The following is a 16,015-nucleotide window of genomic DNA, read 5'->3' as shown; positions in this document are numbered from 1 at the left end:
TCTTGGTCCAACTGGCCTCTTGTGGCATTTTGGTTTATACTTACCTCTTCTTTATTGGCCAGAAGGGTAGGGGTTCTTTCAGACTCCCACCTTTGACCAAAAGGGGAAATGTCAAGATATTAGGAGACACTCTGTTTTCCAGAGCCAAGTTCCAGCAAGCAAACTTTGCCCTGGGCTTGACATAACAACAAGTCTTTGTCCTCACCTTCTGGATCTGATGGTCCCTGAACTTGGGCAAGCACCAACAGGCCCACAGGTGAATCGCTGACATGAACATGAACATGAAGACATGAACAGACTTTTTGTCACTAGACAACCTTGCCTCACTGTTGCTGTTGGGCCTCATTTTTGCCATTGTACATAAACACTGTTGTTACACTATGCTGTTTTGACTCTTTGTCTAGCCACAAATACATAAATCAAGATTCAGCCACACTAAAGAGGGTCCCCCCACTAAGGGCAAGGCCCCAGCATCCGTGTGCTTGCCTTCAAGCCATTTCCCTCATTTTGAAATTAAACTTCTGTTTGATTTCTGACTCTCCTGTCTCTAGCCTGCTCTGTTGGGCTCTGGCCGTCCACAGGTCAGAGGCCAGTTTCAGCCAGTTAACAGTGCTATAGTTATGAGCCTGGCTTAATATTAAATGCTATCTATTTCATTCAAGAGGATGGTTGAGAAATACTTCCAACTCTTAACTCTCCATGGAATTGGAGGTAGAAAGTTGAAAGCCACAGATGATCCACAAATGTCATCTCAGACAACAGTGTCAACTCTCTCCCTGAAAAACTTTTTAACAGATTGACTTGCATTTTGCCCCCTCTCTTTATTGGTTCCATCTCCAAAATGAACAGTTGCTCAAAGGGACTGAAGTTAGACAGCAGGAGGAGAATCCAGTTAGACACAGAGCCTGAATAATTTACAGGCTAGATAATGAGCCCCTAACAAATCCAGAGTTGGTTGTAGTTGAGGAGAAAGAGGAAAGTACTTCCCTCAGAGGAAAGTAAAAGCTCTCCTGTGAACCAGGTGTGAATAGTACTGGGCGAGACACTTGGGGGAGATGAAAGGAGAGCACCTCTCTGGTCTGTCACTTATTGCCTGTGTGGCCTTCAGCAAGTCACTTCCTGTCTGGGTGTTAGCTTCTTCATCTGCAAGATGAAGGGATGGGGAAAGTTGTTATGCCGCATACCCTTAGCTCCAGAGATGCCACAACTAGGCCAGATCAAAAAAGAGGATAAGGTCCTATAGAACTAAAAATTTAGAGCAACTTTTTTTTAGGGTGGCAAAGAACTGGAAACTAAGAAAGTGCTCTTCAATTTGGAAATGGCCAAAAAAGTTATGGTATGACAATATCATGGAATACTATTGGACTAAAAATGACAAGAAATCATTTTAGAGAAACCTGGGAAGATTTGTATGAACTCATGTAAAACAAAGAGAGTAGAATGAGAAGGATGTATACTGTAATATAAATGTAAAAATGAAGAATTTGGAAAAACTTGAAGAATTATCAGTGAATGAATCCAGAACACTGATGATGAAGAATGTTACCTACCACTTGACAGAGAGGTGACTAAATATTCAGAATGAGTCACATTTTGGGACATGCGAGTTATAGGATTCGCTTTGCTTAATTATACTTACTTGTTACAAGGGATGTGTTCTTATTTCTTTTTTCTAAAAGAAATGGTTAGTAGCATGTATACAATCTATATCAAATTGCTTACCATCTCAGGGAGGGGGGAGGAGAGAAAGGGAAGGAGGCAGAGAATTTAGAACTCAAAAATTTTTTTAAATGTTAAAAATTGTTTTTACATGTAATTGAGAGGAGAAATAAAACATTATTCATAGGAAAAAGTGGGTGGTAGGTGGAAAGTAGAGAAAAATAAATGATTAGTAATTAAAAATATAATTTAGTTAAAAATAAAAGATTACAGCTGAAAATAGAAATTATAGCTTAAAAATGACAATAAAGGGGCTGGATTAAATGACCTTTAAATCCTATCATTCTTCACAGTCTTCTTGCCCTTCATGAACTTCTGATCTAATGGAGAGATAAAACTGACACACAGAAGACACTTTAATAACCAGCAATGAAAGGCAGCACCAAAGTGAATGAATGATATGGTGACTGCCATTCAGAGGCAGAGGAGGTCAACATGAGTTAGATGAGTCAGAGGAGGACATTATGGAGGAAGTGAAACTTGGGCTAAGTATTCAATGCCAGGTTCTGACTGAAGGAACGGAACTCTAGAATGGGAGTATTTCAACAAGTCTTACGGTCAAGAATGAGTGTGATGTGACTTTGGGAGGATAGTGAAGAGACGAAGGCAGAAGTACAAGGTTCCTGTTGAGAAGTGGGGGAGGTTAGTTTGCACAGGCAGTATGGGCTACTAGGCTATGGAAAGCCTCATAAATTAGGCTGTGGAACGGAATGTGGACTTAAAGAATTCACATAGTACAGTGGAAAGATTAATGGCGCTTGAGTCAGAGGACTCTGGTTTGAAGTTGACATTTCTGCTTATGTCCTGTATGACCTTATTGAAGTCCCTTAACCCCTGACCCTTCACTCCTTCACTGTGAAAGAAGAGGTCAGGCTAGGTTATCTAGGGTTACTTCCAGCCTATGACTTTATACTGTAGATCTGGGAAAGAAAACTTGTTTTTCCTAAAAAGGGTCAGAATATCATAGAATGTTATAACTAGAAGGCATCGCCTAACTCAGCGCTTTCATTCTCTAGAAGAAGAAGATGAATCCCCTAGAAGATAAGTGCTGTGCCAACGGCGCCAGCAACAGAGCCAGACCTGGTCCCTAACTCCTGGTCTGTTGATTTTTTTTTACCCCAACACAGAGTTTCAGTTATCAACAGAAATAGTTACAGTCTTCAATTTGAAGCTCAAAAGGAACCCTAGAAATTCTCTAATCTAATCCTCTTGGTTTATAGATAAGGAAACTGAAGCCCAGAGGTGAAGTGATTCGCTAAAGTCATATAGCCAGTAAGAACTGAAGGGGGGTGATTTTTAGTCCAGGCAGGATGGTTAGACGTGGGAGAGAGCATAGAAGAGTGTAGTTTTGAGACCAATGCAATTTGTGGTGCTTGGCTTCTTACGGAAAGGTCTGCTTTTTTTCTAGCTGGCACTGCCTTTCAGCTTCCCCTAGATAAACTGCAGCTGGACTCCTCCCCACCTTCTCTGTTTCCTCGGCTGAGTCTTTTTTCCTTCCCCTTCTCGGAATTTCCAGGAGGGGGTAAACCCCAAGGCTCTTTCCTAAATAGGGTCTCTTACTTTCCTTATAGGTACTTTCTCCTTTGGTGACCTCAACTGCTCCTGGGGTTTCAATCATCACTTCTACGCAGATGATTCCCAAATCAGTAACGCTTCCCTTATTAGCTCCCTCGAGCTCTCTGCTCATTTCCAATTGCTTGATGGATGTGTCGTCAAACTCAATGAGGTCCAAATAATTCTCACCATCCTTTTCCTCTAAACCTGCCATTCCTCTTGGGGCAAAGGGGATATGAGCAGTGTGACTAAATGGGTGACAGTTTTATGACAGAGGTTTGAATGATCTAAGGTCCCTTTCAGCTCTAAATCCTAATTTTTAAAAATCTCACACCCTTAATGGCTGTGCTAACTTTTTAGACTTTAACACCATGCCCCAGCTGCAGGCTCATGCTGGACCCTCCCTCAGTGCCTGCAGCCTCCTAACCCAGTAATGTGCATCCTTCTCCGTGGTCTTCTCACCCTGGAGTATCTCTTCTCTATGCCAGCCCCTTCCTCTTATTATCGAGTTCCTCCCGGTTCTTCTGTTTGGGGAGGAGAGATACTGCAGATATGAGGTGGCAAGGGACTATATTTTGCGGAGAAAGGTAATGAAGGCCCAAATAAAGACGGTATTTTGGTTTTTTGTTTTAGTTTTTTAATTTTTACTTTCAATTCCAACTTCTGTCCCTTCCTCCATCCTTCCCCACCCATTGAGAAGGCAAGAAATACAATACCCATTATACATATGAAATCATGCAAAACATTTCCACATTAGCCATGTTGTGAAAAAAAAGCAAAAAAAAGAATGAGAAAAATATGCTTCAATCTATGGAGATGAGAGGAAAGGAGAGGAGAGGAGAGGAGAGGAGAGGAGAGGAGAAGAGAGGGGAGGGGAGGGGAGGAGAGGGCAGGGGAGAAGAGGAAAGGAGAGGAGAGGAGAGAAGAGAAGTGGAGAAGAGAGGAGAGGGGAGGGGAGGAGGGAAGAGGAGAGGAGAGAAGAGGAGAAGAGAGGGGAGGGGAGGGGAGGAGAGGGAAGGAGAGGGGAGGAAGGAAAGAAGGAAGGAAGGAAAGAAGGAAGGAAGGAAGGAAGAAAGGAAGGAAGGAAGACAGAGAAGTGGAATGGGGAGTCACACTAATTTAGAACATAAACTAATTTGTAAAAGAAGCCAGAGACTAGCCTTGGCACAGACTCATATTAAAAAGAAAAAGAATTATCAGAGGGGACCAAGAAGAAAGAAACTAAAACATAGGAGGAACTCCCAGGAAAAGTCAGTACCACAGTACAATAGAAGTGAGGAGTCTCAAGAAAGAAAATCGTTGTATTAAGCATCACAGAGAAGTCAAATAGAATGAGGACTAGCAGCTGAGCTAGAGGAAGGTCACTGGAGATCTCTGAGAGAGAAGATAAGAGTAAGGGAATGGAGCCTCAATTGTAAGGGAAAGCGTGGGTGGTGAGGAAACCGAGTCATCAAAACAGGGGTTTGCCAGGTACAGGAAGTGGAGAAATAGAAGGGTAGCTTTTGGAGCCAACAGAATGCTAAAGTGGTTGGATTTTGTTTTTTTGAGATAGGGAAGGCCTGAATTCATTTGAAAGCAGAGTGGGGGAGCAGCAGAGTGGAAGAGATGGACCTTCACCCTCACACCTGAATTATCTTAATAGACTATTCAGTAGGTATCCCTTCCTGCAGCCTGCCTCTGTCTCTCCATTTCATTGGAACCAGTCTAAATTTCTCTGTTTATCTTTCTGTAATCTGGCTTCACCCTACCTGTTCAAACTTATTTTCCTCAGATATGTATGTGTGTGTGTGTGTGTGTGTGTGTGTACACATATATGTCTGTCTGTATGTGTGTATATATGTGTATGTGTGTATACATATACATAGGCACATATATATATATATTCATGTTCTGTACTCTTTATTAACCTGCTCACATGTTAAGCTTCCTGCTACGTATGTGTCTTTACTGATGCAGTTTCTACCACCTGAACAGCCTTCTCATTTCCCTTCACCTTATCTACCCCTATGTGACAATCAAAGCCCATCTTGAGTCTCCGTTCCTCCTTTATGAGGCCTTTTCTGATTACTCTAGGCATCTCTCCCTTCCCCTAACTCTAACTATGCTTAAATACTACTGAGCATTTTCCCCCATTTATAATGTTATTGTTCTCCTATGTCTGGGCAGGTAGGTGGTACAGTGGATAGAGCTCTAGGCCCAGAATCAGGAAGATCGGACTTAAAATCTGGCCTCGGACACTTAATAGCTGCAAGATTGTGGGCAAATCTCTGGTTGCCTCAGCTTCCTCAACTGTAAAAAAATGGGGAAAGCAATAGCACCTACCCCCCCCCACAAAGTGTTGCCTGGCACACAGTAGGCATTTAATAAAATTTGTTTCCTTCCTTCCTTCCTTTCCCACAAAATTGTAAGTTTCATTAGGACAAGGATTGTGCCATATACTTCTTCATAGTCCAACCCCTAAAGTTTATCTGTAACTTGGGCACATAAGGATAGGGACTGGACTTGTGAATCCATTGAGGAGAGGGGGGGAGTAGGAATTAGCATTTATATAGTGCCTATACATGTCAGACACTGTGCTAACAATTTTACAAACATTATTTCATCTAATCCTCACCAAAACCCTGAGGTAGGTACTTTTATTTCTCTATTTTACATTTGAGTAAACTGAGGCAAACAGAAGTGAAGTAACTTGCCCATTGCTTTTTGGGGCTTCCAGATGAGCAGTCTCTCTCTACCAATAGGAAACAGTGCTCTCATTCTCTCTCCAATTTAAAGAGTTGCCTATAGAGTACTGAGAATTTGTGACTTGCCCTGGATCTCACAGGTTGTATGTACCATAGGCAGGACCTGAATGCAGGTCTTCCTGGCTTCAAGGCCAGCTCTTCATTCATCATACCAGAGGTGTTAAACATGCTGCTTGGGGCCTAGCACCACTCCAGAGTGTGCTCTAAACTAGATTAAAATGTAATTAGGAAATATTTAACAAAATAAGTAAATATACAAAAAAACCCCAGAAAATATTACATTTGAAAATTAAGTCAGTGTGTGTCCTGTGTAACCCTTATGTATGTTTAAGAGGCTCCAGTTTCTGAGTTTGACACCTGTAGGCACATAATCCAGGGATTTCTCCATGAATACCTACCCGTTAGTTTACTCATTTATTGATCACCACTATTAGCAGTCATTGCTTGCTGATTAGCTCCTCCTTTTTTTTCTTGCTAAGAATTACCATATTACTAGAAAAACCCAGTTGAAAAGATGTGACAGAATCCCCAACTATGCTTCAAAAGACACCCCAACTTCAAGAGCAGACACTGCTTAAACCAGTACTAGCTCCTACATGAGAACGAAAATCAGTTCAGACACGCAGGGACCTAAATCATATTCCCCATGTGGCCAACTGACACAATGATTCATACTATTCATTTTGGGCCCAGATAACTCCAGTCCTATTTTTAGCTTTGCAAAAGAAAACATGCTATTTCTTCGCCCCGCCTCGCCCCCACTCTTCACCATCAATGGCCAGTTTTCAGAATCCTACACATGATTCAACCTTCTTGACGTGATAATCGAGCAATGGAGCAGTAAGACACGTAGTTGAAATGGAATGGAACTGGAGACAACAGAACTGGGTCATCATCACATCAGCAGAGGCTGCTCTGAACTAGGTCTGGTCCAGCCTCCAGATTTGGCCTTCAGGTTACCAGACCACTCCTAGTCAACATCAGACAAACCCATCGATTCAAGAAATAGTCATTGAAACTACTTTGTTTGTTGGAATTACCGCTTATATTTTTCTTAAATAAGAATAGAGTTATCTGACAGCTAGCAGAAAAGGCGAGTGTTTCAAATTATATGTTGTCATGAATAAGTCGTTGTTAATGCAACTGGTTTTTCCTGCATTGTTATTGTTTATTGAAATAAAGTATATCCTTATTGTTATCATTGTATGCTTATAATAACGCAGGACGTGGGTCCAAAACATGCATAGAAATGGAAATTATCATTTTAATCATTCTATATTGGAAAAGAATGAACTTTTTACACACACACACACACACACACACACACACACACACACACACGCCCCTTTACGCTTTGTCTTAGCTCTGGGTTTCCATTGACATCACAGTCAAATTCAGTGAATATTTACTCATGTACACTATGTATAAGGCACTAGGATGGCCACCCATGTTGTCTACAGAGGTGTCCAGCACTGGTAGACAACACTCCCAAGTGCTGTCAAAACCAGATTAAAATGTAATTGGGAAACATTTAATAAAATAAACAAAAATATAACAGAACACAGACAATGTCAATAGCTGGGTTTCCAAGTCAACATACATGGTTTAGTGGCTCCCATCTCTATCTGAGTTTGACCCCACTGGTCTACAGTGAGGATGAAGAGGAGGCCCAGAAGGGAGGAATAGTCTTCTGTAGGAAGACAGCATCAATGGCTCAATCCATCTGTCTCATTTTATAGATCAGGGCTGTCCAACCTTAGGTTTTTATTGAAACAATAGACAATATATTTTGATTTCCCACTTTAGTGAGAGCTCTGAGGTAGCTGGGCTTTGTTTACTAAAGCATTTATGTAAATTTCTATGCTTGCAGGTGGGCTGCATAAATCACACTGCAGGCCACATGGGCCCCTGGACTGCATTTTGGACAGCCCTGTTATAGATGAAGAAACAGATGCAGACAGAGAAGGTGACTTGACTAAAGTTACATAACTAGTTGTAGAGTCAGGACTGGAACCCAGGTTGTCTCATGGAATACATTGGAAGGGACCTCACAGATCGCCCAGTCTGACCCATACCTAGCCAAGAATTCCCTCTATAGCATCTCCAAAAATTAATCCTTTCGTCTTTGCCTGAAAACCACGAATGAGGGAAAACCCACGACTTCTCAAGGTAGTGTATTCCACCTTCAGAAAGCTCCAATAGTTAGAATATTTTTCCTTGTATAGAGCTAAAATCTGCCTCTTTGTAGCATCTACTCACTGTTCCAACTCCTGCCTTCTAAAACTGCACATAACAAAATCAATCTCTCTTCCAAGTGAACACGCTTTGAAAATCTGAAAATAGTTAACACATCCCCCAAGTCTTCTGCAGCTAAACATCCTCAGTTCTTCACATGGCATGATGTCAAGACCCTTCACTATCTTGGATGTCTTTCTCTCTAAGTTCTCTAGTTTATAAATATTCTTCCTGAAATACTGTGCTCACAACCAAACACAGCCCAAAATGAGATCTCTTATATTAGTGTTCATTCTGTGCTACCTCTTTACAAATGAAACATTTGGTGTGGCCTTGGGCAAACTGACTCACCCCTCTAGGTCTCAGTTTCCTCAACTGTCAAATGAGAGGAATGGATTAGATAATCACCGAATTCCTTCCAGATAATTTAGCATTCTTTTGATTCTATAATTCTATATATTTGTTTTTGTCCCACCCCATGGGAGAAGCTCTGGGTGCTTTCTGTTTAGTTGAGTTTGTGAGCTATCATGGAGAATAATTTTGGGAAATCAATGAAGCAAAAATATTGCTTACCACTTTATCTCTCTTCCCTACACAGAAGCTTGGCCAACACTCCTTACCGCTTCTCCCCCCAGCTTTGACCACTGTACAGATTCATTAACAACACTCTATAGGATTTTTTAATGGGCTATTTAGGAAGCAGGACTTAATGCCTGAAAAATGAGAGAATGAATTCACTTTATAGATTAGGCCAGACATCAAGAAACCAAGATTAAAGAGTCATTTCTTACTGTTCAGTAGAGTGTTATTCATTTCAATTAGTCAACAGAAATGTTTGTTGAAATGAATTGCTTGTTAAAACAACAAGCATATGTTTTGAAATAACTTTTAATCCTGTTACAGAAGCTAGTCCTAACACAATTCCTTCTGGTTAGGTTTGCAATCATTTGGAGTCACCTTCAAAAACCAAACACCTCAATTTCCCAACATAATTGGAAAACATTTAACAAAATAAATAAAAATACAATGGAACATAAATAACATTAATGTGTGGTTTTCAAAGTTAAAATGCTGCCAGCAGAGATCTTTCTACATGGTTTAGTGCACCCCATTTCTCTTTGCATTTGACACCACTGGTATGCAGTAAGTGTGAGGGGTAGGCTAGGAACAGAGGAGTGTTACTCTGTAAGTTATTCTTTCCCTCTCCTGCTGCTCAAGGAGCCAGCTGCCACCACGAATGAAACTGTAACCATCAGAGCCAGGAAGTTCATGACAAACAGACTTCTTCAGCATAAACAGATGGTAATAGATGTCCTTCATCCTGGAAAGCGCACAGTGCCCAAGACTGAAATTCGAGAAAAACTGCCCCAGGTGTACAAGACAACTCCCCACGTCATTTTTGTCTTTGGATTCAGAAACCATTTTGGTGGGGGCAAAACAACAGGCTTTGGCATGATTTATGATTCTCCTGACTGTGCAAAGAAAAATGAACCAAAGCACAGACTTGCAAGGCATGGCCTGTATGAGAAGAAAAAGACATCAAGAAAGCAGAGAAAGGAACGCAGAAAGTCGGGGGTGCTGCAAAAGCAAATGTCAGTGCTGGCAAAAAGACAGAATAAAAGGCACTATGGATGATGTTTATCCATGAAGATAATTTTTCATCAGAGCATAAATAAACTATGTAAAAACTTCAAAAAAAAAGACAATAGAATCAATCAATCCAACCTTCTTTTATCGATAAGGAAACTGAGAACAGGATCCCACTGCAAGTGGGGAAAGCCGGTTTGTTTTCCCCTCTATTGTTTATCTGTTTTCTTTGGGGAATTCTTGAATATTGAAGTATTAGCAATAATAATATTGACATTTTCTAGTGTTTTAACTTCTGCAAAGTGCTTTGCATACATTATCTCCTGTAAGTTTTATAGCAGCCTTATATAGTAATTATTATAATGGTATTCCTATTTTATAGAAGAGGAAATTGAGGCTGAGAGAGCTTAAGTGACTTATTCAGGATCCTATAATGAATAACTCTATAAGACAGGATTCCAACCTGCCTCCTGACTACACATCTAGTACTCTTTCCTCTACATCTCCCAGTATGAACAACTGCACAGTCCTTGGGCTAGTCACATGTCAGTTTCCAAATCTACCCACTTATAACTGCCCTGCAGCCCCTGCCAAAGCCCACGTACTTTTTATTGCATAAGCCTTGGGAACTACTGAATTCAGAAAGGAACTCATCAGTGTCTTGAAAACATCTCAAAGAAAGGTTTCTTGCAGGAAAGGCACAAGACCAATGAAGAAGGAGCCAAAGTGCTAACAACATGGAGATGATCATTTTCCCTTTCACCTGTCCAAATGGAGTGCTCTTCTCCAAGGCAGAACCCTATATTTATGGAACAGTGGCCTTAGACTGTGCATAAGAAGAAAATGTGATCATTCTTTCTCTTAACTTTCAGGGACAGGCTGTGCTGTCTCCAACACCTGCAGAACAGCCAAGAGGAACAAAGCACGGAAGGCAATTTACACACAACTTATTACTATTGAATAGAATAGTAATCTAGAATTGAACTGAATTGAATAGAATAGTAATAGAACTCTGGATTCATGTGTTCTTTAGAGCACCTGGCTTCCATTAGTTATGCAGATCAAAATGTCCCTTTCATATAGAAAAGTCTAGTTTCCTTTAGTTGGAAAGCTCCGTGTTACATTCTGGGGTTTTAAATATATAAAGTATGTTCCACTTAAAATTCTCAATGGTAACACTCATTTTTTGCTCAAGAATGCCCGTAAATTTGACTCTTAAAATAGATAAACACTAAGGAAACAACTGTTGTGGCCCTCTCATTTCTGCTTACATTTAACACCACTGGTGTACAGTGAGTATGAAGAGTAGGCTGGGAACAGAGGAGTGTTACCCTATAGAAAGGTAGAGTGCTCCTTAAAGCAGACAAACACTAAGAAAACAATTATTGTGCATATTTTTATACATATAGTCTGTTGTGTCAAACTTTTTATAGAAATATATGTCCTTAATTTCCTTGGGAATTGATATATTCTTGAATCAGATTTGTGGTAGACGTGATTTTTGGGGAGGAAAATTCAAGTCAGAAAATGAGGTAGTATAAATTTTATTTTTCACAAAACTAACTTCATTGATGAAGAACTCTAATGCGAAAGTAGAGCAAGTTACTTCTTCTATGCCCAGAACAATGTAAAAAGTTAGCCAGATTCCCATAGGCAACAGGAAAGAGAACCAACCCCCAGCAAAGTTAACGCCAGTATAAACAATCAAGGGTGTGCTGGTAAATGTTTAACAACCTGCACGTCAGGAAAAATGTATGCTGAACACACTTTTAAGTTTAATCTGCATTATTAACATTTTCTCTGTCACCTTCTTACGTTTAGACAGTCAACAAAATAATAACTCAAGTCCTGGTTTGTAGCTTTGCCAGTTTCTGAAAATTTAAGAATTAGCTCAGGGAGCTTGAGTTGGCTCCTGTACATCTCTGCAAACAAGCCAGCAGCAGCCCAGCAAGATCATAGAAAGGATAGAGGCACCAGTAGCCTGCAGGGCTCTGTATTTGGAGTCAGCAAGAGTTGAGGGCTTTCCCAGTAAGCTGGGTGGTTGAAATCCCACACCAGGGGACCTTGGAAGCCATCAATAGTGGCAGTGACCAGTGTGAGCTTGGCCCTTGCTGTTGTTGTTCTTCAATCCTGTCCAACTATTCATCACCCCATTTGGGGTTTTTTTTTTGGCAAACATACTGGAATGATTTGCCATTTCCTTCTCTAGCTCATTTACAGATGAGGAAACTGAGGCAAGTAGGGTTAAGTGACTTACCCAGAGTCACACAGCTAGTAAAAGTCTGAGGTCATATTTGAACTCAGACCTTCCTGCCAGATGCCCTATCCATTGTGCCACCTAGCTGGCCCACGGGTTTGGTGGCCCTCAGAATAGGACATCCTAGCAAGGCTCCAAGGACCTTTGCGTTATTTCTCCTGAGATGCCATAGGAAGTCATGCACATCCAGTGCTCTGAACCTCAAATATCTGTTTCCAAAGTTACTTAACCCCAGGAGGTAGGGGTTAACACAGGAACCTGAGTAGCCCAGATCAAGAATAACTAACACCCGCAACTGCACTCAAAAGTGCGGCAGGGGGCAGGGCCTGTCCCTGACACTAACCTTCAGTTAGGGAAATAAGATTGCAGAGATGAGTAAAACCAAGAAAACACCAACTACCATAAAGAACTATTATAGATCTAGAGATATACCAAAAACCCAAACTAAAAAGTGACTATCACTGTAATAATTTCAAGCAGAGATTCAAAGGAAAAAATGGATTTTCCACAAAGACTTCATGAATACCTAGAAGAAATAAAGCAAGAGATTAAAAAAGAAATTAAAAAAAAAACTTTTCTGGAGTAAAGAATAGAAAAGAGAATAAATAGCTTAGAAGAGAAAATGCTTACCCTTATCAAAGTAATAGACTCCCTTAAAATTAGAAGGGACCAAATAGAAATAAATGGCTTCATAAGATAGTAAGAAATATTAGAACAAACTCAAAAAATTTGAATAAGCAAAAGAAAATGTAAGATATCTGATATCAAAAAGAGCTGAGCTAGAAAACAGTTCAAAGAGAGATCATTCAGAAACTATTGGACTCCTTGAAAACCATGAAAATAAATCCTGGACACTATATTTCAAGAAATTGTAAATGAAAACTGACCAGATCTATTAGAACCAGAGGGCAAAATGAAGACAGAAAGAAACTACTGATTACCTCCTGAAAGGAAAAGCCCCAGGAATGTCATAACTAAAATCCAGGGCTTCTGCATCAAAGGAGAAATGTCATAAGCATTCAGAAATAAGAAACTCAAAAAACTGTAAGCTACAGTCATGATCATACAAGACCTGGCAGCTATTACTCAGAATGACAGGAAACCTGGTAATATAATATTCCAAAACACAAAAGACATGGGTTTTCAACAAAGAATAACTGACCCTGAAAAGCTGAGTATAATCCTACAGAAAAAAAGAAATGGACCTTTAGTTGAAGAATAGACTTTCTTTTTTATTTTATTTTTAATTTAGAAAATAAAATAAGCATTTCCATATCATCATATAATAATTTAAAAATTGTACATGAAACTGCAGATCTATTCTGTACTACTTGGTATGCCTTTTAATACATAATAAATTTGTCATGTAAATTTCTTTTTTTCCATATTTTCTTCCCCTCCCCCCTGCCCTAGAGATGGAACACAAATAAGTGCGTATCTATAGCTACATCTGTCTATACATGTGTGCGTGTGTAAAATCATTCTATACATGCTTCTATTTATCAGTTTTTTCTCTGGATGCAGATAGCTTCTTTCTTTACATGTCCTTTGTAGTTAATGTGAGTGTTTAGAATAGTCGAAATGACTTAGTCGCTCAAGTTATTCTAAAAACAATATTACTGTTACCACATACAACGTTCTCTTGGTTCTGCTCATTTCTCTCTTCATTATTTCATCCAAGTTTGTCCATGTTTTTCTAAGATCATTGAGCTCATCATTTCTTATAGTACAGTGGTTTTCCATCATGATCATATACCACAACTTGTTCAACCATTCCCCAGTTGATGGGCATCCCCATAATTTCCAGTTCTTTGCCACCACAAAGAAAGCTACTATAAATATGTTAGAACATGTAGGTTCTTTTCCTTTTTCCCTAACCATATTTGGAAATGGACCTAGTAATGGTATTGCTGGGTCAAAGGGTATAGGAAGTTTAATAACTTTTTGGACAGAATTCCAGATTTCTCTCCAAAATGGTTGGATCAGTTCACAGTTCCACCAATAGTGAATTAATGTCCCAATTTTTCCACATCCCCTCCAACATTTGTTACTTTCCCCTTCAATCATTTTAGCCAATCTGATAGGTGTAGAATGATATTTCAAGATTGTTTTAATCTGCATTTCTCTAATCAATAATGATTTAGAGCATTTTTGATATGACTAAAATTTTTTATTTCTTCATCAAAAAACTGCCTGTTCATATCCTTTGACCATTTATCAATTGGAGAATGATTCTTATAGATTTTACAAAGTTCTTTATATATTTGAGATATGAAACCTTTATCTGAGGAAATGTCTATAAAAATTATTTACCAATTTTCTGCCTCCCTTCTGAGTTTGGCTACATTTGTTTTATTTGTTCAAAACCTTTTTAATTTGATGCAATAGAAATTATCCATTTTATTCTTCTAAAGATTTCTAAGTGGGAAACTTGAAATACAAACACTAGTATCAAGAAAAATCTAGAAATGTAAGTTTATTTGAGTAATTAGAAGAGGGTCTAAGATGATGTAGTGCTACCTATTAGGAGAAGAGGAAAACAAGTTTCCTTTCAAAGCATTAATGTCTTTGGAAGGCAAAAAAAATATGGCAAATAATAAAGAACAAAAATAAGGCAAGAAAAAATATGTGTTTATATACATATATATATTATAGGTCCTGGGGGTGGATTGTTTTTCTTCTGAGGGTTTAAGAGAAGAAAGAGAAGGGAGAGAAAAAGGAATACTCTAGTGTAGAAGGGAAGAAAAAAGAGCTGGAACTTGATTTTTCATAATTGGTGTGTGTGAGAAGAGTATACAAACATGGAGGAATGCGTGGGGGAAGTGGGCATCAGATGAGCTATGCCCTTATCTGAAACGGACAAAGAACTATGGAACATCCACACAGATACACACACACACACACACACACACACACACACACATAGAGCTTTGTGTAGAAAAAAATCAAACTCAATAGGAAACAAGTAGGGATATGGAAAGGAGGGGTAAAAGGGAGGATAATAGGAAGGAAAGAGTCACAAGCCAAACAAGCTCCCCGATCCCAAAGCAGGGATTAAAGGAGGGGAAAATGAAATAACTGGAACCCAAGGGGGTATCTATCAGTTAGGGAAAGGCTGTATACAATTGGTGGTATAAGAATGTAATAGAATAGTACTGCTGTGCAAGATGAAGAAGAGATGATTTCAGAGAATCCTAGCAAGCAGGATTTGATGCAAAGTGAAGTGAACAGAATCTGAATAACATATACAAAGACAGCATTAAAAAGAAAGACAATTCTGAAAGACTTAAAAACTCTGATCAAAGCAACAATTACTCATGTCTCTAGAGCCCTAACAGAGACATGAGTGAGTGGACTGAATGTGCAGAAAAAGACATATATTTTTGGACATGGGCACTCTGGGAATTCATTTTGCTTGATTCTGCTTATTTGTTACAAGGATTTTTTTTTCTCTGCTTTCAATGATAGGAAGTAAGGTAAGAGAGAGGTTAGCAATAGTGATGAGAAGGGAGCAATTTAAATATTTTGAAAAATGCACAGAGAAAATAAAAGGATGTTTAGAAGGAAGCAAAAGCAAGAAGGATGATTTTGAAAGAAACATGAGGAATTTTATATCCATATATATATGCATATAATAATTAAATAATATGCGTATATATTGAACCAAGTGGTATGAAATGGAGACTTGCAGTTTCATCCTATTTTGTGTTCTGTCTAGATGGAAATACTGTTTCTTTAGTGTGTATGTGTATGTGTATGTGTGCATGTATAAGTTCAAAATATTAAAAAAAGCCCATAGACTATTTCTGGGAGGGGTCAGTGATTAATAAGCACCTGGGGTCTAGTTGTGCTTCACGTAAGGCTGCTTCCAGTCTACTATACACCTGCACCCTCACCTCCCCTGGGCACCTCAGCTGTA

The 16,015-nt window shown here is 39.4% G+C and overlaps 1 protein-coding gene across 1 annotated transcript in view; it reads right to left on the bottom strand.

Annotated features, from left to right (window-relative positions):
* Positions 1–11,759, bottom strand: part of LOC118838913 (O-acyltransferase like protein) — a 90,258-nt gene extending 78,499 nt beyond the window's left edge. The window contains 3 exon segments of the mRNA XM_036746297.1: positions 10,445–10,482; positions 10,484–10,638; positions 11,655–11,759. Of these exon segments, the coding sequence (XP_036602192.1) occupies positions 10,445–10,482; positions 10,484–10,638; positions 11,655–11,759 (298 nt within the window).
* Between the last annotated feature and the right edge of the window lie 4,256 nt (positions 11,760–16,015).

This window comes from Trichosurus vulpecula, chromosome 1 (assembly GCF_011100635.1).
Source record: "Trichosurus vulpecula isolate mTriVul1 chromosome 1, mTriVul1.pri, whole genome shotgun sequence".
NCBI lineage: Eukaryota > Metazoa > Chordata > Mammalia > Diprotodontia > Phalangeridae > Trichosurus > Trichosurus vulpecula.
This window is presented reverse-complemented; position numbering and strand designations above follow the sequence as displayed.